The sequence below is a fragment of the Mustelus asterias genome, chromosome 23 (assembly GCF_964213995.1).
Source record: "Mustelus asterias chromosome 23, sMusAst1.hap1.1, whole genome shotgun sequence".
Lineage (NCBI taxonomy): Eukaryota > Metazoa > Chordata > Chondrichthyes > Carcharhiniformes > Triakidae > Mustelus > Mustelus asterias.
This window is the reverse complement of record NC_135823.1, coordinates 40,797,272-40,824,171: the sequence shown is the minus strand read 5'-3', so window position 1 is coordinate 40,824,171 and position 26,900 is coordinate 40,797,272. Positions and strand designations below refer to the sequence as shown.

Here is a 26,900-nt window from a genome sequence, read left to right as displayed (position 1 = left end):
AATTCGATTTTCAAGTTTGCTGACGACACCACCGTAGTGGGTCGGATCTCAAACAATGACGAGACAGAGTACAGGAATGAGATAGAGAATCTGGTGAACTGGTGCGGCAACAATAATCTCTCCCACAATGTCAACAAAATTAAGGAGATTGTCATCAACTTCAGGAAGCGTAAAGGAGAACATGCCCCTGTCTACATCAACAAGGATGAAGTAGAAAGGGTCGAGAGCTTCAAGTTTTTAGGTGTCCAGATCACCAACAACCTGTCATGGTCCCCCCCATGCTGACACTATAGTTAAGAAAGCCCACCAATGCCTCTACTTTCTCAGAAGACTAAGGAAATTTGGCATGACTCTCACCAACTTTTACAGATGCACCATAGAAACATTCTTTCTGGTCATATCACAGCTTGGTATGGCTCCTGCTCTGCCCACGACCGCAAGGAACTACAAAAGGTTGTGAATGTAGCCCAATCCATCACGCAAACCAGCCTCCCATCCATTGACTCTGTCCACACTTCCTGCTGCCTCGGCAAAGCAGCCAGCATAATTAAGGACCCCAGGCACCCCAGACATTCTCTCTTCCACCTTCTTCCTTTGGGAAAAAGATACAAAAGTCTGAGGTCATGTACCGACTCAAGCTTCTTCCCTGCTTTTGAATGGACTTACCTTGCATGAAGTTGATCTTTCTCTATACCCTAGCTATGACTGTAACACTACATTCTGCACTTTCTCGTTTCCTTCTCTATGAACGGTATGTTTTGTCTGTATAGCATGCAAGAAACAATACTTTTCACTGTATGTTAATATACGTGACAATAATAAATCAAATCAAAATCAAACCTTGGTCAGACCACACTCAGAACACTGTATATTGTTTTGGTTTGCATACTATAAAAATGATATTGAGGGAGTGGAGAAGGTACAGAGGAGAATTACCAGAATAATACCCGAACCTGAGAGGTAATCCTTATCAGGAAAGACTGAACAAGGTGAGTTTCTTTTCTCTACAAAGGAGAATGTTCCACTTCTTGTTAAGACCTGTTCTAGGTCTTCAAGATTATGAAAGGACGTGGTGGGGTCATATATATGATAGTCACCAATAAATCGGATAGGGAATTCAGGAGAAAGTTTTTACCCACAGAGTGGGATGGTGACACTGTGGATCTCAATTTAAAGGGAATAGTAGAGATGAGGTGAAGAGAAAGCTAAAGTGCCTGAGGGAGAAAGTAACAGGAAATAAAAACAGAAAATGCTGGGTAAACTCAGCAGCTTTGGAGAGAGAAACAGAGTTAATATTTGGGATTTAAATGATCCATTTACAGAGGGAGATGCTATTAGTTGAGGCGGGCTGGGAGAAGGCTCCAGTGCACCAGCAGGAAGCTGATGGGCTGAATGTCCCAGCGTAAACTACATTTCCCAGCATGCATCCTCACCGGATGTCCCGCCTATCAATAGGCGCCATCCGATTGGCTATTAGATGTTCACAGGACTCGGTCGCTGATTGGATAGAGGAGTGATTTATTCTGCCAATCATGTCAGGGGAGCCAATAGGCGGTGCGCTTCGGTAGGGGCGGGGCTAACGGACCGGAGCCGCCACAAAAGGATCAGAAGCGGCTGCTCGAGCGAGAAAATCCTGAGGAGAAGCCGGAGCCCGGACCGTCTGAGCCCCTGGATTCAGCACCCAGAGCTCGGGGGAGCCGAGAGCCCGAGCCCCAGAGCCCAAGGGAGCCTGGAGAGCCCGAGCCCCGGGATTCAGCACCCAGAGCCCGGCCCGCCGATACCCGGGGAACCGCCGCAGCCGCCGGGGACAATGATGAAGTTTCGGTTCCGCCGGCCGGGCAACGACCCGCAGCGGGAGAAAGTCAAACTGGAGCTGTTCGCCTTCAGTAAGGTGGGTGAGGAAGGGGACGGTTTGCGGGGGGGGAGGCGAGGAGGGGGGTTGGAGAGGAGGAGGGGATGGGTTTGGGGGGGAGGAGGAGAGGACGGTTTTGGGGGGGAGGAGGAGGAGGAGGGGATGGTTTTAGGGGGGAGGAGGGGATGGTTTTGAGGGGGAGGAGGAGGGGACGGTTTTGGGGGGGGGAGGAGGAGGGGATGGTTTTGAGGGGGAGGAGGAGGGGACGGTTTTTGGGGGGGAGGAGGAGGGGATGGTTTTTGGGGGGGAGGAGGAGGGGATGGTTTTGCGGGGGAGGAGGAGGGGACGGTTTTGGGGGGGGGAGGAGGAGGGGATGGTTTTGAGGGGGAGGAGGAGGGGACGGTTTTTGGGGGGGAGGAGGAGGGGATGGTTTTTGGGGGGGAGGAGGAGGGGATGGTTTTGCGGGGGAGGAGGAGGAGGAGGGGATGGTTTTAGGGGGGAGGAGGAGGGGACGGTTTTGGGGGAGGAGGAGGGGATGGTTTTGGGGGGGGAGGAGGAGGAGGGGACGGTTTTGGGGGGGAGGAGGAGGAGGGGATGGTTTTGGGGGGGGGAGGAGGAGGGGATGGTTTTGGGGGGGGGGAGGAGGAGGGGATGGTTTTGGGGGGGAGGAGGAGGGGATGGTTTTGGGGGGAGGAGGAGGAGGAGGAGGGGATGGTTTTGGGGGGGAGGAGGGGGTGGTTTTGGGGGGGGGAGGAGGAGGGGACGGTTTTGGGGGGGGGAGGAGGAGGGGACGGTTTTGGGGGGGGGGAGGAGGAGGGGACGGTTTTGGGGGGGGGAGGAGGAGGGGACGGTTTTGCGGGGGGGAGGAGGAGGGGACGGTTTTGGGGGGGGGGGAGGAGGAGGGGACGGTTTTGGGGGGGGAGGAGGAGGGGACGGTTTTGGGGGGGGGAGGAGGAGGGGACGGTTTTGGGGGGGGGAGGAGGAGGGGACGGTTTTGGGGGGGGGAGGAGGAGGGGACGGTTTTGGGGGGGGAGGAGGAGGGGACGGTTTTGGGGGGGGGAGGAGGGGACGGTTTTGGGGGGGGAGGAGGAGGGGACGGTTTTGGGGGGGGAGGAGGAGGGGACGGTTTTGGGGGGGGGAGGAGGAGGGGACGGTTTTGGGGGGGGGAGGAGGAGGGGACGGTTTTGGGGGGGGAGGAGGAGGGGACGATTTTGGGGGGGGGAGGAGGAGGGGACGGTTTTGGGGGGGGGGAGGGGGAGGGGACGGTTTGGGGGGGGAGGAGGAGGGGACGGTTTTGGGGGGGGAGGAGGAGGGGACGGTTTTGGGGGGGAGGAGGAGGAGGAGGGGACGGTTTTGGGGGGGGGAGGAGGAGGAGGAGGGGACGGTTTTGGGGGGGGAGGAGGAGGAGGGGACGGTTTTGGGGGGGGGAGGAGGAGGAGGGGACGGTTTTGGGGGGGGAGGAGGAGGGGACGGTTTTGGGGGGGGGAGGAGGAGGAGGGGACGGTTTTGGGGGGAGGAGGAGGAGGAGGGGACGGTTTTGGGGGGGGGAGGAGGAGGGGACGGTTTGGGGGGGGGAGGAGGAGACGGTTTGGGGGGGGAGGAGGAGGGGACGGTTTGGGGGGGGGGAGGAGGAGGAGGGGACGGTTTGGGGGGGGAGGAGGAGGAGGGGACGGTTTTGGGGGGGAGGAGGAGGGGGTGGTTTTGGGGGAGGGGGTGCTTTTGGGGGGAGGGGACGGTTTTGGGGGGGTGGAGGAGGAGGGGACGGCTTGGGGGGGGGGAGGAGGGGACGGGTTTGGGGGGGGGGAGGAGGGGACGGGTTTGGGGGGGGAGGAGGGGATGGGTTTGGGAGGGGAGGAGAGGAGGAGGGGACGGTTTGGGGGGGAGGGGGGGAAGAGGTGAGGAAGAGGAGGGGACAGTTTTGGGAGGGGGAGGTGAGGGGCTGGTTTGGGGGAGGCAAGGAGGGGATGGTTTGGCGGGGGATGTGAGGAGGATGGTGAGGGGGGATGGTTTGGGGGTAGGAGGAGGTGATGGTTGTGGGGGGGATTGAAGGCTCCTTTCCTCAATCAGTTGTGACTATATGACTGAAATAGTAATCTGGAGCTAATGACCTATAGATATCCATTCAGATCTCACTGTGGCAGCTGAGAAATTTAAATTCAATTAAACAAATCTGGAATAAATGATGGCCCTGAAGCTACCAGTTATTATAATAGCCCATCTTGCACACTTTATGGAGGTAGACTTCTGTGTCTAGAGTCGCATCACTTTATTCTTAACTGAAATGACCTAGGAAGCCATTCACTTGTACTCGAAGGCAGCTCATCACCATCTTCTCAAAGGCAATTATAGATGGGAATTCTTGTCTAGTCAACTAATTTATAGAAAAACATTGTTCTTCAATAGCGTAGCTATCCTTGCTGACCTGTTCATCATCCAATGCTCCTCTGACTTCAGCCTCTGGTTTTATGGCTGGTTTTAGAGCAGCATTGATTTAGAGGCTTGATAAGTTGCCTGTCATGTTACACCATGCTTTGTACTCTGATAACTGGCTGTATGTACGCAGGAACCCAGGCAGTGACTGTGGATAGCCTATTTCATTTCTAGCAAATGTTTCCTTAGTTATTCAGTGTCATATTTTGTTTGATTATGTTCCTGCGAAGCACCTTGGGAGCACTTTACGTTAAAGGTGCTATATAAATACAAATTACTCTAAGACTTTTCTGATGTTGGGCAAATCGTAAATACATTTTCCCTTCTTTGCAGACAGTGGAACATGGTTTTCCAAATCAGCCCAGCTCTTTGGCACATGACCCAAAACTACAGCTCATGGCCATTGCAACCAAAACAGGAGCAGTGAAAATGTATCCTTTTATTTTAAAAAAAATACTGCTGTTGACATTGATCACACAAAGGTAAGCGTTAACACTTGTTGAAGTCCTTCATTAAGCAGCAGATTGGAATTGCAGTAAGTTTTGTCAGCCAGGCTAACTAATCAACTGGGATGCACATGTGTTGATCTGACTCTGTTACCATGACAGCAGGCTTTGTCTTGTGGGAAACGATTGAATAGGGAATTTGGAAATAACCCTTAGAAAGGGTTTTATTGTCATTTTATTTTTGGTTGTGCTTGGTTGCAAACTAAAAGTTTTTAAAAAGCTAACAAAACACCGCTTTCTCAATGGATGATACTGGAATTTGGCATGTTCTTTGAAAGCTCACCTTTCTGAAAAGACTTTGCTCTTGTCATAGCATTTGAGGAGTCATGTGTAATTAGACTCTGCTCATAGTTCTTGGTACTTTGTAACTTAAATATATTTCTAGATTTTCACATTGTTTTACATTCATTTGATAAGTAAAACTGATTGGGGGGGAATCTCTTGTTGCATCTTGTGTGTTTTTTGCCTTCCAAAATGTTGACAATGGCAGAATAAATTGTCTGAGTTTTCAGTTCTGGCACCCAGTTAATGCAGGAATCTTGTTGCAGCTGATACCAGACTGCATGACTGGTTCATACAGCTTCCTGCGAGAGTTGATGCTGCTTCCTTTTTGTTGATGTAGATTGTATGGTGATGGTACAAACTGTCACGTCAGGGGAGAGTATTCTGGCTGTGGCAAAATACTTGGTGAGTTTGTGGTCCTTGAAAGAATATAAATGCACTTGGTGATTGGGGAGAGCATAGCTCAAACATGGGCTTCAGTCATTGCCTCAGGCCATTATCCCATAGCAGCAGAGAAGTAGTGTGCACTCCCTGATGGCTGTTGGTAGCAAATGTGATCTGGAAAGCATCTCGAGCAGGTGGCCAGCCACACTTCAGTCATTGCCATAGTAACCAATCAAAGCACAGCAAGCTTGTAAATGCCTGTCTAGGTTTAAAATGGGAGGTAGGAAATTGAATGGAAAATAATAACATTCCCTGGGATTGTCCAGCCCAATTTCTGGTCTGGCTGCATGAGTGTTTGTGCATGGATAGTCTTGTTGGTGGACTGATTGAATGAACTGAAATGTCTGTGGTGCGCATTCAAATAGCTGAGGTTGCTGCATGTGCATTGCCTGTTTCCGGGGAGTATTGTGATTAATGTGTTCACTGCTCTTGCAGATGTTTTACTGATGATGCAGTCAAATCATAAACATCCTGTGTAAGTGGAAGTTACTGCAGATGTTGGAGACAACTTAATGAATTTTTCTCCTAAAACGTTGTTTATTTAGCTAAATTATTGGCTTATTTTATCTGCCGTGAGATTATTGAAGGGGAAGATGGTTACCCTGAAAACACACAACAGTAATGTATACTCATTGGATGTCAGTTCAGACGAATGCCTGAGTGCAACCTTAGTTCCAGGCATGGAATACTCCTTTCAGGCACAATCCAAGCGAGGAAGACGCAGTTTAATTGTAATGTTCAAGTAGATGTATTGGCATTTCACACACACCATTGCACTTCTGAAATCCTATTGTCAGCATTGCTGCAATTTGAATAGACCCATGAAATGTGCAGTATTTGGAGCAGCAAGCACATTAAACTTGGTTGCTTCAGCACAACATCCAAAGAAGATAAACCTGCCAGCACCCACTCTAGACTCTGTTTCTGGATGATTAATGCAGCCATGCCAATGCCAGCAGCACCCAGAGAACAAATAAATGAACAAGTCAGGTTGGTGGAATAAATGAGTCTTGTCTCAATGTGTAGCAGAGACTATTGGGTTGAGAAAGATCCCTTTGTGACTTTCCATGCCAGCAGTGTGGCCTTGAAGGTGGATAACCAGGGTTGTAGACTAGAACGAAGGTTCCTCTTAATGTGATAAATGTTTGTGCCGCCTTCTGCAGACATTTTGGCAGTCCACTATATAATGCAGATGGCATTATTTGACGGTGTTGCTGTGAAATGTAAAAGGATTTTTTAGAACTCCAAAATGTGGATTCAAAGTATTGTTGACCTCTTTCAGCAATATGTATGCAACTTGGATCCTGTTAATCTGGTAACCTCTACACCATGATAACTACATGTTGTTTGTCAACATCTCTCTCTCAACTGCTTTCTGAAGTTGCTTCGCAAGCCATAGTAAAACAGTATGAAACAATATAATGCACCCAAGTTGCAGTAGTTTCAAAAGGTGACTCATCACTGACATCTTGAGGGCAATGACAGGCCACAACAGTGGCACCCACATCCTGTGAACAAATAAAGTTACCCTGAGCACAAGAGTGCTTAATGGTGACTATTGATTGCAAAATGGAAGTGACATTTCAATCCAGCACCAACGTTGCTCTGATTATATCAGCTTTCTCCTGGCTGTGGAGACTTTTAACTGCAGGTTGCCACAGGGAGAAGTTATTTAACGTGTGGTGGTTTAAGAATGGCGTGACTATCAACGCAGCAGTCCAAAGAAGAGTCCCTTTGTTCATCAAATGCTTGTGTCTGGGTATTGTGATGAGCAGCATTAAAGCATGACTCAGAAGTGCAGTGCAACACACCAGCTCTGTCCTACTGGACAAAGGATGTACTTAGCAACTTCTTCAAAAGAGTCCAGTCTTTCTGTTTTCTCCAGGCCTTCAATCTACTGCCTGTTTCTGACCTCGGCAATCTTGGTCCCTTGAGCATTTTTTTGTGGCAATTTGTTTCTTGGAACCAATTTCCATTCTTCCCCTAACAATTTACACTTATTGGGTATTTCAAATGCCAGTTGTATAAGATTCGTGTGGATTTCCATCCATGGTTCTCCATTCTCAGCCGCCACCCAAAACATCCTTGTGGGTTTTAGTGCACGAGAGTGCCAACACCAGGCCACATTGTAAGGTTGGCCATCTATGTCTGATTGTAGCTGGGTTGATTTTACTGCATATGTGTTATTTTTGCTTTTCATTACATATAGGTTGCAGAATCTCATGGCTTGCATGATTGCTTAACTTATTGATAAATAATATTGCAGATGAGTTGTTACACCCAACTGAGAAATAGCAAAACCATGTTCTCTTGTAGGGAGCTAGAGTGTCTAAGTAGGATGGATGCACTGCCAATCAAGGTCTTTGTAAATAGCCTGGTTTTTGTTTTTTTTTTGTTTCCAGGGCTAATCAAAGCAGGTGCTAGGAGAAGAGTTATAGTAACTCTGAACCATAACACCCCCTGGACAAGATTGCAATTTTAGTGGGCGAGTGATTGTAGGTGACAACCTCCTGCCTAGTTTCCTGCTGAAACATTGTGCTCCAGATGTAAGCCATTCTTGCTTTTGAGATGTTGGGTAGCCTGGGCTGCTTTTATGTACCTTCAGCTGAAATCAAAGTGAAATCCAAAGCCTGCCTGGAGGGGAATGATGGGCAGTAGTGCCCTAAGCCCTGAATGTGCAACAGTGCCTAATTTGAATAATTTTCCAGAGAGTTGACACTTGGAAAGAGGCCTAGGCATGGATGGTGCCCAGGTGTGGGGAGGACAATAGCTTGGATGGTTTGCCTGTGATGGGAAGGAGCAACACCAACTTGAGTTTATATACCTCCTTCACTGCAATAAAAGATTCTTCACTAGCATTATCAAACAAAATTTGACACCTGTAGTAGTTTGGCCAACGCCAGTTTCCCATCACCAACACCCTTTATCGTGCACCAGAGGAAAGGCTGTACCTGTGGCTTAGTCAAGTAGCCTTCACCTCGGGACCTACAACGCCACTGAGTGAAGTTACAGGCTTAAAAACCCCTGCTGACTGCTTCCCATTGGGTGAGCCCCTGTTTGTTCAACAAGGCAGCTCATACTCCACAAAGCCCACGGGGAGATCTATTGATCCCCAGTGGCCATCATAACCTTTCTCCCCCCACCCCAAAAACTGTCTGTCCCAGCACCCTCTGCTGTGAGGAAGTCATTTCCATCGTTTGACGCTTGGTTGGAGGTCTGTTCGAGGTGGGGCTGAGTCACATGGTGTAAATTGAACAGGGTGCCTTCTCTTTCAGAGGGAGCGTTAGAGTTACAGATGCGAGTTTCTTCTCAGATTCCGCTTCACCCCAGAGGCCCACTTCCTCAACCTCCATCTCCGAGTCCATATCTTCATGATCTGGTGGGGACAGTTCTGAGCTGAGGGCTGGCAGTGGCCATCTCCATGTTTGGTGTGGGGAGTGGCTCAGGCAGGGAATCCAAGGTTCTGAGATGGTCCAAGTGCTTCTTAGGATTTGACCCTGAACTTTGACTTTGTAAGATAGTGGTCCTGTTTTCTCCATAATTATCCCAGGGACCCACCATGTGATTCAGCCCCATTAAAACCCACAGGGTTTTTAAGCCTGTAACTTCACTCATCTTGGACCATCTCTGAGGTTTCTTACATGAATGAGATCACCCATTGCAAAAGTTCTTTCTGTCCTTATAGAATCATAGTTTTTTTTTTTGTTTTCCTGTTGGGATTTTGCCCTCCTTGCCAATTTTGGGAATAAACAGCTCAATTTGATACAAAGCCATTGTCCCATTAACATCTCTACTGGAGCAGCACCTGTTGTTGAATGCGGTGTGGTTGTGTAATCGAACAAAAATCGTGCCAGTTTAGTCTCCAATTATACCGTCGGTTGTTTCTTATCATTTTTGAAGGTTTGAACCACCCATTCTGCCAGTCTATTTGACGACAGGTGATGAAGTGCAGTTCAGATGTGTCAGACACCATTGGCGAGCATGAAGATCTGGAAAACTCAGCTAGTAAAGTGCTGCTATCGGAAGCCAGCACTTCTGGTATTCCTTGTGTGCTGAAGCTTTGTCGATTGGAGCCCATATGGTGCACCTCCAACCACTCGAAGTCTGTGCCCACCATAATTAAAAGCATAGAACCCATAAAGGGGTGTGCAAAGTCCACATGCACCCATGGTCGCTCCCATGAACTGAGGGTGGGAGTTTTTGAATTTCCGGGCCCAGGTCACATTGTTTCACCAAGTCTGTGGCATTCAGACTGGGCCACCAGACATAACTCCTAGCCAGCATGTAGTTCCATTAATTTTGGACATCGTCCTGGAAGCTGAACAATTATTCGGGACCTCCAAAGAATGGTTCCATCCTCATCGTTAATGTCGTAAACCAGGCAAATACTAGTTTCCCATCACCAATTTTTATTGTAGTTTGCAATCAGGTAGTCTTCATTTGGGACCGACTAAACCAGTCCAGGAAAAGTTACAAGTTTAAAAGCCCCTGCTGACTGCTTCCTATTGAGCGAGCTTCCGCTCACTCTAAGGCAGCTCATACTCCATGAAATCCACGGGGAGATCTGTTAATGATCTTTTGTGACCTTTATAACACCAAATTGAGATATTAGGACAGATGACCAAAAGTATGGCCAAGAGGTTATTTTAAGGTATGTTAATGGAGGAGGAAGCAATTTGGAGAGGTGTAGAGTTTACACTGGGAATTCCAGGGCTTGGTGCCTAGGTACAGCTGCCAGTGGTGCTATGATTTTAAAATTAGGGATGCACAAGGGGCCAGAATTTGAGGGCGAGGTCATACAAGGATATGAACATTTGAGGCATTGCTTTATTGGGAGCTAAACTATGTGGGCAGCAAAGTTTCTTTTGGCTGAGTTCAAGTTTGCGGAGGGTGTAAAATGGGAAGTTGGCCAGGAATAATCAAGTCTAGAGGTCATGGATGAAGATTTTGGCAACAGATGAGCTGAGGATGAAATCGTGTGATAAGAAAATGGAAATAGATGGCATTGGTGAGGGCGTGAATGTGGTTGGAAGATTTTTCAGTTAAATATGACACCAGTGTTGTCAACATTCTGGTTCAATGTCAGACAGTTGCCAAGAATGGAGTTAATGTGTAGGAACAGTGTGGTAGGGACCAAATACAATAGTATTGGTTTTCTTATTTAATTGGAGCAAAATAATGGCCTCCTTCCGAAAGAGGTCGCATTCCTGGCCCTTGCATTTTTATTTCTGGTGCTAATGTCCATAAACCATCTCCGTGGACAACAGTAAGTGAACTGGTTTTTTTTGTTATCTCTTCTGTTAACTAACTGTCTGAACCACGTGTATTGTTCTAGATAACCTTCTCCAAAAAAATTCCAGAAAATGGTTTCACACTGAAACAGTTACCTTTAATTTCTCTTCATTCTTATGAAAGTGACTTAAACTAACGAACACTGCGCAGAGAAATATCTAGCCAATGCCTTGAATCTTTGCAGCTCCTAAAATACAAATGAGTGCAGTTTTTTAAATTGTTGCAGCAGAGTGGGCGCAACACTAATGTACAGAGAGGCTGCTGTCTTGTACAGAGCAGCAGGTGAGGGAATTCCAAAGCTCAGGTCTTTCTCTGGTATGATTTCATGAGTGATTGCCACTCTCTCTGGTATCTTCTCAAACTCTCTTGGGGACTGGGCAGAATGGGACTCTTCATGATGAACACATTGCTGTTTGATTGAGCTAATGTATGAAAGAGGATGGAATAAAATCTTTACTCTCTTGTGATAGAGCAACACACTTCTGACGTGGTATTATTTTTTAAAGCTTTTTTCAAAGTTTACTAAAACAGGAGTCAAAATACTTTTGGCTTTGTGCTACCTGACACCCAACTTGCTAAACTAGGTGTGAAATGAGGTAACTTGTGAATTTGTGCGCTCCAAAAAATTGTGTGGAGAATCGATTCATATGTTCAGTTAATGCAGCTCAAGATTAGACTTTTGTTAGGATGTATTTCTTTGTAACCAAGGGTGGGGGGGAAGCTCTCTGCAGCACTGTCTCTGAAGAAAGGCCCCTTTGAAGCAGTCGCTATGGTGTCTGCCAAGAAACCAGTGAGTGAGGATGCAGTCAGTTTGACAATAGGCTGCAGAAGGAATTAATAAGGAATGTCGACCATGGAGTTAGCTGACTTTCACAGTAATAGTGCTTTGGGCTAGTTGGTGAGGTGCATGGGTGTGAGCAAGTAGTCTGCACAAGATTCAGAATTACCAGTATGGTATCCATCATTGAGTAATGATGAGCAGCTTCTTGTGCTGCATAAACTACAGAGTTTAATTTTATAATTTATGACCTCCCAGTAAAATCAAGTGATGTGGAAACTGTAGCCTGTCCACATTGTGGGCAGTTGCAGCTGTTCACAGTAGCTGCTAGCAGGCTTGGTGTTCTGAGTCAGAAATGTAGGCCATCAAGGTACTCCTACCCCCTGAGAAACTAGGCAGTGCGAGGGTGTGTGCAAGGAGAACTGGGAGGGTGGGATAGAGGATCGACCTTTTTTTGTGAAACTGTTCCCCCCCGCCCCTGCAGGTCAACCAGTATCACCAAGTGGAAATGTTAAAATATGGCAAATTCTCCAAGGTACCACACAAACAATAACCATATTTATTCCAGTCATAGTTGAACTCATGACAATGTTGACCCTTGACTTCTAACCAAAAGAATCCAAATTCCTACTTATTGCACACTCGCCCTGATGCAGACCTCCTCATTCGAAGGTGGCTGTTAAGCTCCTCGTGCCTGTGCAGAGTAACTTTTTGACTCCTTTTGAATTAGTTTTGGGGATGGTACTGATGAGTGTAGGCTCTGACCTAGTAACTGATCAGCTGATATTTCAAACAGGTAGCAAGATATGAGAGAGGGTGACTTTCTACTTCCATATAAGTCAACCACTTACATGTCTAAAAATTAGGTCTGGCAATTTTTACATGTGTATATGGTATGTGTAATTGCAGCAACGGCATTCAAGTAACTGATGATTTGATTGTCAGTAAGGTATTCTGTATCCTCTGCACAGAAGTGTGGAAAGATGCTTTGGTTTTTTTTGCGGTCAATGAGCTGAAAAACTTTGGCTGATCTAGATTTTTTTAAAAAATTCATTCGAGGAATGTGGGTTTTGCTGGCTTGACCAGCATTGATTGCCCTTGAGAGAATGGCAGTGAGCTGCCTTCTCGGGCCACCGCAGTTCATGTAGTGTAGGTATACCCACAGTGCTATTAGGGAGGGTGTTCCAGGATTTTGACTCTGACGGTGGGGGAATGGTGATCTGTTTCCAAGCTGAGATTGAAAGTGGCTGGGAGGGGAAACTTCTGGGTGGTGTTCCAACGTATCTGCTGCCCTTGTCCTAGATGGTATCGGTTGTGGGTTTGCAAGATGCTGTCTAAGGAACCTTGTGTTCCTGCAGTTAATCTTGTAGATGGTACACTACTGCTACTGTGCATCGGAGTGAATGTTTGTGGAAGGGGTGCCAATCAAGCAGGCTGCTTTGTCCTGGATGGTGTCAAACCTCTTCAGTGTTGTTGGAGCTCCATAGATCCAGGCAAGTGCAAAGATTCCATCACAGTCCTGACTTGTGTCTTAAATTGTGGACCGGCTTTGGGGAGTCAGATGGTGAGGTGATGGTAATGCTATTGAATGTCAAGGAGCAATGGTTAGATATTTTTTCTAGTGGGAAATTATCATTTTTTGGCTATTGTGTGATGCAAATGTTACTTACCACTTGCCAGCCCACGTCTGAATATTGTGCAGGTCTTGTTGCATTTGGACATGGACTGCTTCAGTATGTGAGGGATTGTGAATGTGCGGAACATTGTGCAGTCATCAGCGAACATCCCTGCTTGTCATCTTATGATGGAACGAAGATCATTGATGAAATAACTGAATATGGTTGGGCCTTGGACATTAACCTGAGGAATTCCTGCAGTGATGTCCTGGAGCTGAGATGGTTGACCTCCAACAATCTTCCTTTGTGCTAGGTATGACTCCAACCAGTGAAGAGTTTTCCACTGATTCACATTGACTCCAAATTTGCTAGAACTCCTTGATGCCACACTTGGTCAAATGCTGCCTTGATGTCAAGGGTTGTCACTCTTGCCCCACCTGGTATCTGGGAAGTTGGATGATAAGATTATTGTCATATGTCAGTCCTGTACTTTGTGGGCATGTTTTTCTTGTGGGATGTTGGTGTTGCTGGATAGACCACCTTTTATTGCCCATCTCTAATTAACCTCTAAGGTGATGGTGAACTGCCTTCTTGAACCACTAGTCCCTGTGGTGTAGTGCCGTTGGGGAGGGAGTTTCCAGATTTTGACCCAACAACAGTGAAGGAACCGCAATATATTTCCAAGTCAGGATGGTGAGTTGCCTGATTCATGAGAAGTTTCGAGTTGTGGTGGTCAGGCAAATGATGGTAACAAGCAAGTGTTGAGAAATGGGACAAACCATATGGATTTGAACAAGTTGCTGGTTTGTGAGCACCCTAATTTTGAGATGAGTTCATCTAACAGGTCTAGGCTCTTATTCATGCCCTACACTAGCTTGCATTATCTGTCAGTATAGTCCTTTATTCCTGTATTTATCTAGCTTCTCAAATGCATCCATGCCAACCACCTCAACCTCTCCATTGGTAGCAAGTTTACATTCACATTACTGTCCTTCATTTTGTTTCTGAATTCCTTGTTGGTGATTGTTTTGCATGACTTCCTAAGGTCTCTTTACTGGGGATAATGTTTTGTCTCTTTTTTGTATTGGTCAGTAATGAGTTGCCTGATTCAGGGGGTAGTTTGAGTTGTGATATTCAGGCATATAACAGTAAAAAGTGGATGTATTGAGAAATATTGTGCCACAAGACCCTTGCTGTAGTTATTGGGGAGATTTTGCACATGCATGCAGAATGTGCAGATTTATAGGATGCTGTACAGCCAGCTTATGATTTATAGTAAGAAGCAAGTGTCTACCATTTGAACTTTTTATTCTGGGGGTATTATTTGTTGAATGAAGTTGTCCTTTCCTCCCCCCAGTATCCCCAACTAAACAGAAGCTTACAACAGCAGAGCACCATCTGCAGAGAAATAAAAGCAGTTACTGTTTCATCTTGTTTAGCCTTCATCAGAACCAAAGGGTTACTGACCTGAAGCATGAACTGTTTTGTTCCTTACAGATGCTGACAATCAACTTGCAGCTTTCTTCCATTTTCTTTCTTGTCTGGTGAATCATCAACAAGGAAGATGCCAAACAGCAAATCCTTTTTTATCTTCAATCTCGTGCACCTTGCATATTGTTTACTTTCCTCAATTAATTTGAAGCTTTTAAGCAAGCCTGTCCCCTTCAAACCAGAAGCTATATTTTTATCAGCTAACAAAGTTGCCCACATGAATTCCAAATATTAAGACTAGCTATTGCTACTAAAATAATGAAAACTGCTTTGAGGAATTTGGTTCTTTAAATGCTCTTTTTTTTTTTCAGCATCCTGTAAAATGGCCAAATGACACATTCCCTTCGTGTTAGGCTGCTTGATATCACCATCTTTACTGCTTTTGAATATTGGAACTACATTTGCCATTCATACTTAGGAAAGGGAGCAACCATAGTAACACAAACTTTCCCTAATTCCATGAGGATTTTAACATTTTTCTGCCCGAGTCTGGAATAATATTTCAGTGAAGGAATAAAGATTGCCTTTCTGAAGTTAGTCCAAACTTTTCCAAACAGCTGAATGAAGAAGTTTTAACTACCAACAGATGAGAATAGCTTGTAGCAAATGGATTCAGTCACTTGTGACTCCAACTCTTTCTGGTGTGGGAATGCTCACCTATTCCCCAAAAAATCATGATTCTTAATGAACACTGTTACCATTGCAAAAGTCAGCTATGGTAGATGATCTTTGCCTACTGTTGGGTATTATACCTCCAGATATATGGAGCAGTAAGAGTCCAATAATTAGTCATCACCCTGCTGAGTAACCAAGTTAAAGTGCACTTTTTAACACTTGGTCAACCCTCTTGACTGACTCCAGTATGGAACACATGGATATGTGTGCAGAATAAATCACATTGCCTAGATATATGTGACTTGATGAATATCTCTCAAATGGGGCATCTGAACTGCAGCCAGTCTGGCAATGTTTCCATTGCTTGCGCACTGGCCATTCAAACGCAATGATGTAGATGTGGTGGGAGTACAGTGACAGTAACTCATTGTGCACTTAAGATGGTGGGCTGCAAGTGATGCACCATCCTGACCCTGACCATTTCTAACCCAAGTCCTGTAACTGCTACTGATCTTGCTGGATATACTGAACTACGACATGTGCAGTATTGTGGCAGGTAAGTGTGTGCCGATGTAATGAGACATTGAGCTGAAATGGATGCAGTTTTTAAAAAACAAATCATCCTCTGTATTTTGGAGCTGAGATTTGAGGACTGTTGCTCTGAACAAGTTCTGGAGGCGGCAGGTAGTTTCTGCCCCTCAGTTTTTCACATCTCTGTTCTCTATTGTAGACATACAAAACAGTTCAATCAAATGGACATTAGAGACATGGAGTTTGCCTAGTACTTTCTGTTGTTAATGCAGGCAATGTATAAAACTTGGTCAATATTGATATCAAAAATGCGTCCCTAGCATGTAATTTTGGACCCTCGATTGAATCTGTGACTGCTGCCTTGGTCATTGAGAAGTTGGGTTGAACAATGAGCAGCTGCCTTGGCTGTTGCAACCCACAAATTGATCGATGACCCTTAAGTGTGGGTATGGTAGCCAGCATTTTAGTAAAACATAATGGTTGTCACCTGCTGCTTCTAATCCAGTTTTGCACCTGAATATTTTGTGCTTTAATTTTGTTTCTAAGTTCTGTTGAAAGTGCTCTAAATCTATGAAAGTAGGTATTTCAGTGGCAGCATTACATTTCTTCATTTCTAGTTAAGTGGTTTTTCAAGCATTTGTGTGGGAGGGCATTTGGGGCCCATCTAACAACCATGCAGCAAAGGCAAACCACTCTCCTGGATTTGTGTACATTGTTTAGAATGAGACCATAAAGAGGGAAGATGGCAACTTGAAAGTGGATTTTTGCCATAATTTTGTTTTATGGCTGCCCCATTCTTATTTGATTCTTTGAGAGGAAAGCAGCTTCCTCCCATTTACATGTTCATTGTCACGGGGTTTTCCTGGAGAAGTTGCCAGAGAAACGCTGAAATTTCAAAACCACGGACAGATGGGAAAGAGGCAAAAAGATGCAGGTGAGGAAGGAAAGCTAGTAGATGTATCTTTCTACCATACCATGGTTGCAGACACCCTCCTTGGTTTTTTTTCTCATCACCTTGGGGGGGGCAGGGGGGGGGGCATTCTTTAGGCTGCTGCCTCTGGTTGCTGGAAAATTAAATAAAATTATATGTTCTGGTATCTCGCCACTTTTGGGTAATGTGTGCTGAATTTCCCATTGAATCTTGTCTCTTTGAGGGAACTATTTTAGGAGGGGTAATTCACCCCAACTATAGCATTCATGTGAAAAGAAATCTAGTCTTTTCCTAAATTATCGCTTTATTTTCATTGTGACATTGGAGAAACCCTGTTTCTAACATGTATTGTTCTGTCATTTAAAGCAAAAATAGATTTGTTTTGCTTGAATAGTCTCAACTTTGGATGTTTCCAATTATGCCGCTCCCTCCGAGTATTTTGCAATTCAAATCTGGAATATATTCCACTCCTAAGGAGAGAGGAAGGCAGAAACTTGCCAAGTTTATAAACTTTTAAAATGTTTTTTAAAAACACTCTGCCAAAGGGAGGCCTGAAATGAAACACTGCAGGAGTTCCATTGCAGGCTTGGTGGCCTCTGAGCAGTGTTTTATATTTTCAGGTGGAGCATTTCATCTGATGCCAGAGCATCCAGAGCATTAACTTTCCAACAACATCAGAGCTGCTCCTGCTAGCATTGCCTGTTTTCAGTAGTGCTTCTCAGAATTCAAGGTTTGGAATGTGCATTGATTGCCTGCTCCATTTGGAGAAGTCAGCAGTTGCAGACTCCCAGAATGGCATTGGGTAGAAATGTCACCAATAACCTGATTACCTACATGAGTGAATCATGATAGAGCAACTGATCTCAGATTACACTTTATAGAATTGGTGATCACATTTCATGCTGAACAGGGCAATAGTTGCAGTGTGTAGTAGTATCACAGGAGAGGGGTCTACATGCGAGGTGTGAATGTTGTATTCAGTGGTCTACTCCATTGAGTGATGTATAATTCTGTTCAGTGCTTGTGTTTGTAGATCAGTTTTTCTGTCATTGGAGAAGTTTTTTGTGAACCAAAATTAATACTAAACATCCAAGAGGCCATCTTGCACGAGTTTTACTGCAGTTTGAAAATTGAAGTTGTATACAGTGAGACTCTATAATTCTATGGAGGTTTACGATTTGTATACCATTGGAAATATAAATGGGGTAATGAGTTATCATTGAATTTCCTGCCAGTTTTAGTATCAGTAGTGAAAGGTGAAATGAATACCAAGTTTCTGCCAAGAAAGTTGCATTTTTATAGTGGATCCACCCAGATTACTGAAGGTCCTTCAGGTCTGCCTTGATAGTTACATCACTGGCCTGAATAGAGACCCATGCACTAAGGCCAGAATTAAAAGAGACTTGTGTATGCTATTTGCAAGATTGAGGCGAGGGGGCCACAGAGGTTCAACAAACTAAGAGCCTTATTAAGGCAATGTTTTCACTACAGGTTACGATCTTGGTCTGCGTAGTTAACCATGCAAATGGTCGATGTCCTCTCTGATAACATGCATGCTTTATGGTGTTCTGTTCAGCTTCAATGTTGCTGGTTAGAAATCCCTAAATACAATTCCTCCCCTTTAAATCAAGTGTCTCCAATACATTAAACACATATAACGTGAATAATCAGTTGACAGTCAATAAGTCAAGCAATTTGGAGATCATTGTCCTCTGGTTGTTGGCGAACATTTGGCATCTGCTTCTTGGCACTTGCTGTAACCTCTGGTGTCTTTGGCTTGATGTGAAAGTTGACTGGTTATTTTAACTGGAGTCAATGTTGAGGTTGACTTGTTGCTTGACCTGCAATTGAGGTGTGCTGCTTTTCCCTATTGGTGGTTCTGTTGGTGTCAGGTTTTCGGAAAGGTCATAACTCGGCACAGTTGGATTCGGACTCCCTGCAGGTTCTGCCTCTTGACTGATTAGTTCTCCCCACCAACAATTTGGTCTGTCTCCTCCAGATTACATCTTGGGTCTGGGTGGTATGAGACAGGCCCAGTCTGTGCTATGACTGTGGTACAATTTCTTGCTTCGCTGAATAGCTTCAGCCTGTTTTTGTTTTAAAACACCCCCAGCTCTAGTATTGTTGCTACAGAGTAATTGTTACTCATAGCTGCTGAGTTTGTTCCAGCTGGAGCACATGGAGAACTTCTCCATTTCTTTCACTTGAATTTTTAAACAATTCTTTTGTCAGCATTGAGGCTAGGTGGCCACAGCGGTTCAACAAACTAAGAGCTTTATTTAATGTGATGTGTTCACGACTGGCTGCAATTTTACTCTGCACAGTTACCCATGCAAACAGTCAATGATATTGCTGCTGATGACATCGTACATGCGTTTATCTTAAAATGCACTGTTCAGCTCCAGTGCTGCTGGTTAGAAATCATTAAGTACTTTAATACACAATAAGAATATATGAATTATGAATAGGCCATTTAGCTCCTAGAGCCTCTTCTGCCATTCAGAACAATTGTGGCCTCAACTCAACGTTTCTTCCTACCTGCTATGTCCTCTGACTCTCTTGTCAGTCCAAGAATCTAACTCTGTGTTTTAAAAACATTCAGTGATCCTGCCTTCTCCTCTTTGGGGAAGAAAGTTTCACAAACCCATAAGAGGTTTCACCTCTTATCTCTCTTGAATGGGAGACTCTTTTTATTTTAAAACTGTGGCTCTCAGTTTTGTACTCTCTCCCACAAAGGAAGCCACCTTGTCAAGTCCACTTAATCTTATCAACAAGATCACCATGCATTCCTCTAAACTCCAAGCAAAAGACCAACTGTCCAGTCTTTCCTTGGGAAAAGTGAAGTTGATTAAACCTTCTCTAAACTGCTAATGTCCTTTCTTGGGCAAGGAGAGTAAAATTGCATATACTACTCCAGATATACAACTCTTGGCAAAACCCCCTGCTTTTATATTCCATTTGCCTTCCTAAGCACTTGCTTTAATTATAAACTAATTTTTAGTGATTTCATATGCTTGGACATCCAGATCCCTCTGTGCCTCAGTTCTGCAATCTCTCTATTTAAATAATATGCTGCTTTTCTGTTTTTCCTGCCAAAGTGGACAAGTTCACATTTTCCCACATTACATTCCATCTGTCAAATTTTTACCCATTCACTTAACCTTTCAATATTGCTTTGCAAACTCCTTGTGTCCTCTACGCTACTTAGTTTCCTTCCTGTCTTAATGGGGAGGATTTTATTTTTGCTGAATCAGCAATGCCAAACAACAGTGAATTAGAAGTCTTTAATCTAGATTATACCAAATGCCTATGTAATCCAAATATATATTCATCTTTCCAGCACAGCGATCCTGATTTGAAGTGCACATTTGCGTTGCAGTGTGAATAAATTTCCAGAATGCTAAAAGTGATGTGATCACCTGCTTTATAGATCAGTCAGTTACACTCCTGCATCTCCATGAGGGGGCCATGCACTGATGTGCTCAACGATCCATATAAATGATATATGATTTTTATTAGGCACTCCTAGAACATTCAGAATTTGGTATTCTGTTTTGCATGTTGTAAACTTTGCACGTTTCACAGCAAATGGGTCCACTTGAATTAATTTGATTGTATCTTGGATTTGGCCAGCTATATATTCAGCACGGACTGTCCTTTGCTGCTTGTCGGCATCATTATTGTCTTGCTTTGTGCCATGTTGTCTGAGGCTCAGCGGTCAAGTGGATTCTGCCTCTGGTTACCAGTTAGCACTGTTTTGAGGCTGTGATACAATCCTTCTGGCAGGGTAGTTTTCATCGTGTTTTCCTTGCCCCCTCAAATTCATTCCTGGGGGTGAAGTGGCATGCTTTCTGCTTTCCAAACCGCCACAGCTGGAGAAAACAAAGTGTGTGGGCTACTCCAATTCCATGTCATTCACCGCTGTCTGAAAATGCAATTCGGAGATCCCTGGAACAGTTTTGTTTTCTTTTGGCTCCCTAAGTGGAATAAATAAGCAAGAGCCAATATTTTTACAAAATTGTGTACCTGCAGTTTCCTGTTATAATTTGGGTAACATTGTAGATTCAGCCCATTGAGCCTGCTCTGCCATTCAATGAGATCATGACTGATCTCAACTCCATTTTCCTGCCTTTTCCCCATAACCCTTGGTTCCCTTACTGATTATTGGCTCATCTCTTACAGCATGCAGACTCTGAAATAAATATTTTGAGGGATCAAGGTTTCAAACAGCTTGTCAGTGAAGTTCCAAGTTTAAAAATTGGAATTCTGGTTTGCTTTCAAAATGGAATTACAATCCACAGACTGTAGAGAAATGTTAATTTTCTTGGTGTGCAGGCAGGGAGCATATTGTTCTGTGAAACCTAATGGATCAGTAGTGGGGAAGTTGGATTCTACCCTTGCGTTACGCTTGTGTGCACTTTTTCTAACCAGAATAATCACAGTGCACATGGGCACAAAAAAAAATCAGCTTGGGTTATGCAAAGGTGAGTAAAATTCCTTCCTCAAAAGGCAGTAGGTGCTAGCTTCATTGATCATTCTAAATCTGAGGTTGCTTTTTTGCTAGACAAGTGTAAAAGGATATGGAGTTAATAGTGTAATCTCATAGAATGACAGAATCAACTTGAGGGGCTGAATGGTGGATTCCTTTGTTTCCCAGTTCCTCAGTGATCCTGGAAGCTCAAGCCTGGACAGTACATTCACCAAATCACCTACTGGAAGAGTCTATGAGCATTCCTTTGAACAAGTGGGCAGTCAGGTGAGATGGATCAACATGCATGACAGTAACTTGTGCTTCTGAGATTCTTGTCTCTGAATGAAGGACTGATTCTCAATTTGAGTGGGTGCTTTTGGTGTGGGCGAGGAGGAGAATAAAATAAAAATGTCCCTGGGCTGGTACGACAGCAAGTCCACCTCTGTTTAGTTTTGACTATTGACAGCTGTGTAATGCAGTGACTCCCAGTTGAGGAAATGATCTGTATTGTACTTGTCTGAAGTTGGCACTGTTTGCTGTGTTTACAAATGCAGACATAGTTGGTCATTTCAGCTTCTGCTAATGGTGGTGGAGAGCTGTGACTCCCCTGATACCGCAGTAAATTTAATAAAGTAGCTGGCACATATTTAATCATTGGTCAGTGCTGAATTGGTTGGATCTTTACAGGATAGGGTGTTGCAATTATATCAGTGTGAGAAAAATCAGTTTTGTGCTTGGAGCCCTGTCCAAACACCTGTAGGTTACAGGGGAAGACGAGCTCAGGTAAATCTCCAGTAGACAGAGGCGAGTATTTATGCAAAGATTCATAATCTTCAGTAGAAAAGCACTAAACTTGGGGCACTTGTGTAAATTTCTAGATGGTAATCAGTCTCATCCCTGACTTGTAAAATGCTCATCATGCAATGAGGTAATAGAAAAAGTGTGTCATGCTTGAAGAAGTTAGGCTTTTGATGTTGCCAGAACAATACCAAGGTCCTGGAAAGCTTCTATTGACTGAGCACTGTGTAATCTCTGTGTAGTTGCTCGGGTTTCCTTTATTTCCTTTCATGTAACAGGATTACTTCCTATTGTGCAGTGAAAATGCCATACGAAATGTGTGCCATACAATATTGTGCAATCTAAGCAGCTTGTAAAGGAGCATTTTAAAAGTTGGCAACTATCTGAAGGAATGTTCCAGGTTCCTTCCTATGCTGCCGGATTTGTGGTTGGGGGAGACATGATTGCTTGTGGCCCTATAGGAAATATATCCAAGTGTGAAAGCAGCTTGACTGCTCGCCTAGATTATTTTCTGTTAACATCTAAATAAAGGTTATGATTGCTGTAATTTAAAGTGTAGTTGACAACAGTTGTATCTCATTTAGTCAAGAATGTGGAGGATGGCTTGTCTTGTTAACTTGCCTACTAGCTGTAACAGTGGCAAACCTCTTGATGCAATGTATAAGAAATTACAATTTTAACTTTCATCTGGACTTCAAATGCAGCAATACTTAGAGTAATAAGTGGTGTAATGAAGCATATGGAACATCAGTATCAGACTCTAATTCGTGGTGTTTTATTCATTCCTGGAATGAGTATTACTGGCTAGGCCAGCACTTTTGCCTGGCCTCTCCTTGAAGCACATTCTTTGAACCACAATGGTGAAGGAACAGTGATTATAATTCTAAGTCAGGATGGTTTGGAGAGAAGCTTGTAGTATTCTCATGAGCCTGCTGTTATCCTTGTAGTTGGTAAATGTCACGGGTTTGTACGGTGTTGTGGAAGAAACCTTGGAGAGTTGTTGCAGTGCATCTTTTATATGGTGCACACTGCTGCCATTGTACTGGTGGTGGGGGAGCATAAATGTTGTCCAAGTTTTACATGTACATGTACTGCTTTAATATCTGAGGAGTTGCAAATGGTACTGAACTTTGTGCAATTATCAGCAAGCTGCTCCACACTTGACCTTGTGATGGAAGGAAGGTAATTGAAGCAGTTTAAAAAGGCTGGGCTGAGGATGCTAGTCTGAGGAACTGCTGCAGTGATGTTCTGGGTCTCAAATGATTGACCTTCAGCAACTACAACCATCTTCCTATGTGTTGGGTATGCTTCCAACCAGCAGAGAGTTTCCCATTCTTTGCTAGGGCATCTTAACGTTGCCCTCTGTCAAATGCTGCCTTGATGTCAAAGGCAGTCACACTCGCCCCACATCTGGATTTCAGCTCTCTTGTCAATGTTTGGACCAAAGATTTATTGAGGTCAGGAGTTGGAGTGGTTCTGGAGGAACCCCAAAGTGGACTCCCTTGAATAGGTTGTTGCTGAACAAGTGCCACCTGATACCATTGTCTGCTGTATTAGTGAGGAGGACTTTGCAAGATCACCTGGGCATGGTGTGCCTTTATCGTTTCTGATGTCTAGGAATCATCTGATTCCAGTTGTCTTTGACTTTTCTGTAGCAACTGAATGGCTTTCTTGGGTCGTTTGAGAAGGCAGTTTTGTGGACCTGGAATTCAATGCAGGCCAGACAAGGTGAGGATGACTGGTTTCCTTCCCTAAAAGGCATTCATGAACTGGATAGGTTTTTAAGACAATCTAGTAGTTTCATGGTCACCAGTACTGAGGCTAGCCTTTTTGCTCAAATTTTTAAAAAAAACTAATTAATTGAATTTAAATTCCACAAACTGTCACAATGGGATTTGAAACTGGGTCTCTGGAGCATTAGTCTGAGCCTCTGAATTACTAGTCCAGTACCGTTGCCACCATGCTACTGTTTCCACAAATCTCTCTCTCGGGAAGTGCTGGGTGTTGTTGCTGTGTGTATCTAAATGCATTGTGAGGGTGACATCCCATCAGACTTTCCCCACACCCTTCAAGTCTCAGTTCTTGTTCTGGCATTCAGGAGAAAGTCCATTTGAGAGGAGGTGATGGAGACTCACTGGTGTACATGGAACCTTAGCAAGGAATGGCCACTTGATGATAAAGGTAGTGAGGATTATGTATTTGCTTCTGCACTGTGTGCTCGATCTGTTCTCTTAACTTTCTACCTTTCGTACTGTGATTTTTGAAGATCAACTGACTGAAGAGGCAACCAATAAAATGTTGAATTTAAAGAAAATCTATACATGTGTTCAGTAGAGGATGGTGACTGCGGAAACTGTTGCAGCATAACAAGCTGTTTTGAATCACAGGAGGAGCCCTTTGCTGATAGCAGCTTGATAATGGTAGTTCTCTGCAGGATTTTCTTTTCAAAGGAGCCATATACGTAATTACATTCTTCTAAAGATCCTTGTCATGTTTTTTCCCCATCATTTTGTTCTCTGCTCCAAGCTGTTTCTGATGGCATGTTTGGGCATTTTTTATAGAACTCTCAATTTGGTTCAGCTACAGTGACCTAACTTGTGATGGATTGTGGCATTTGGCCAAACAAAGCATTTTGCAGGTGCTGCACAACCGCGTAGTCCCCGGTGACAGTCCACGAACAACTTCTCAAATCTGGCCAAGTGACTTGCCTGAGGCCAAAGAATTTCAAGCTATATGCATGTTTTCCTTTTTAAAATAAACCAGTAACATTCATTTGAGTATTGTGCAAGAGGTTGTAAATGGTGAATATAAATCAAGTCACTGATGTTGCAATGTCACAAATTGTTGCTGTTAACGTTTTAAAACATCTGGATTGTGAACTAGAATCCAGCTGTGCCTCTCAAATGAGATGTTGTTGCCATTGAATCCCTCTTCACCTTGGCAGTGGTTTTCTGTTCCTCTGGAGATAATGCATCTTCAGTTCATTTTACTATCTAGTCAGCTCATGGAGAAAGCTAAGTGATGGAGTTATTCCACACCTTCTAAAATTATGATTTTTCATTGGTTCTGGCTTTGCTGTAAAATCTGCTTTGCACTGTGGTGTATTTTGCTTCCTCAGCAGATCCAGCATATTGCAGGAGTCCCTTGTGCTTTGTTTCTTGGCAATATAAAGGCATGGACTTCATGTTTGGAAACTTTCAGCTGTTTATCACTCTTGTAGATGAACATGGATCTCATGAATTTGTCAAATAAATGTGCAGTGGAGAATAACTACGAGTGCTCTCAATTTGTTTAGTTTGTGGAAGAAAGCACACGTGAGCATACAATAGAATGGAACTGGTTAGTAATAAGTTGAGTTTGATCTTTGTTGATCAAATACTTATTCCCCACACTCAGCACAAGTTGGAGTTTAACTCAAGTACTAACGCTGGTGTTTTAATCCTGTTTTGTTTCAAATGGTTTGGAAATCACAAGTTTCTAACAATGGGTTGGATGCAGACTGAGATTATTTATTCCACTGAAGCATAATGTTTTCTGTGCTGTGCGGCAGTGGAGATTTGAAACTTCTGTAGAGAATGGACGTCACTATGATGGTGAAGTAATGGGGAGAGTGGATTACGGTTGTGGATTTCATGTGTTTCAGAGCTACAATAAATGGGCTTACTTAGCAAAATTTGCAGCTCGTGAGCTTAGGCAGTGACAATGTGGATACAAATTTAACCCTGAAAACAGTGCGTTAATTGTTTTTCAGACTGCGGGGGAGATGCTAATTGTGTGTCCTATGGTATTGCTCCTTGATATATTAACCTGGGCTTGCAAATACAGGACACAGTTTAAAAGTTCACAAATGGCACAAAACTTGGAAATGTCATCGTTGGTTACAAATGTCAGGAGGATATAGACGAGTGAAATGGCTGATTGAATTTAATGCTAGGCTGCATTCGGGTTGGGGTGGGTGGTGCACAAGAATGAAGAGTCAATAAAAATTAAATGGTACAGTTTTTAAAGGGGATGCAAGCAATATAATATGGTGTCATATTTGAAGGATATAAAGCTGTGGAAACATGCAATCTCAATCTTAACAGGTAGAAACATGGGCGTACAAAAGCAAGGATATTATGAAATCTATAAAATACTAATTGGGTCTCAGCTAGAGTATTGTGCTCAACTATCGGCACCATATTTTAGGAAGATTATTGGGTGCAGAAGAGATTTACAGGAATACTGCCAGGGCGTATGCCGTACAGAATAAACTGGAATTGTCCTCCAGAGCAACAACGGTTAAGAGGAGATTTAATGAGTGTCCAAACCAGTTAGTGGTTTTGAAAGCATAATTGAGGAAAAACTGTTTCCAGTGGCAGAATAGTTGATAACCAAGAGACACTGATTTTAAAATGTATGTAATTTTATGATTCATATGTTGTAGGACTATAAACAAGTTTGAGGATATAAGTGGGAGTGGAGGGCCCTGAGAGCAACTGGTAAGCAACCTAAGATAATTGCCATTCTAACAATGGCCCATCTTTACTGAAAGGTTCGGAGGTGGAAGTGTGTAAACACCTGAACATTGGGAAATCCCTTTTGAGTCTTGGCAGAGACAAGATGTCCACTGTTGTCTTGAGCACTTTATTATTTTGGACCCACATGCACAAGTTAAAGTTGCAAAACAACCGGGAAAGTATCCATATATTTTTCAGATCAAATAACCAGTTTAAAAATGGGAGTTAATTAGTTTAAATCTCTGTCTGGGACATGCCAGGTATGCCACATTGCTATGGGGCTAAGTTCCACAGCACTACCCTTTTTTTTGGTTGTATCTGTGCCCAAGTGTGCATAGAGGCCATTAGAAACCAGGGATATTCC

At 44.0% G+C, this 26,900-nt stretch overlaps 1 protein-coding gene across 3 annotated transcripts in view; it reads left to right on the top strand.

Moving 5' to 3' along the window:
• Positions 1-1,607: 1,607 nt before the first annotated feature.
• llgl1 (LLGL scribble cell polarity complex component 1) overlaps positions 1,608-26,900 on the top strand; it is a 100,252-nt gene continuing 74,959 nt past the window's right edge. For 2 of the 3 annotated variants that reach the window (XM_078240382.1, XM_078240384.1), the window contains exons 1-2: positions 1,631-1,891; positions 4,616-4,713. In XM_078240382.1, the coding sequence (XP_078096508.1) occupies positions 1,811-1,891; positions 4,616-4,713 (179 nt within the window). In that variant the 5' untranslated portion in view covers positions 1,631-1,810. Of the gene's footprint in view, positions 1,892-4,615; positions 4,714-26,900 lie in introns of all 3 variants that reach the window. The other variant, XM_078240383.1, reaches the window with a different exon arrangement.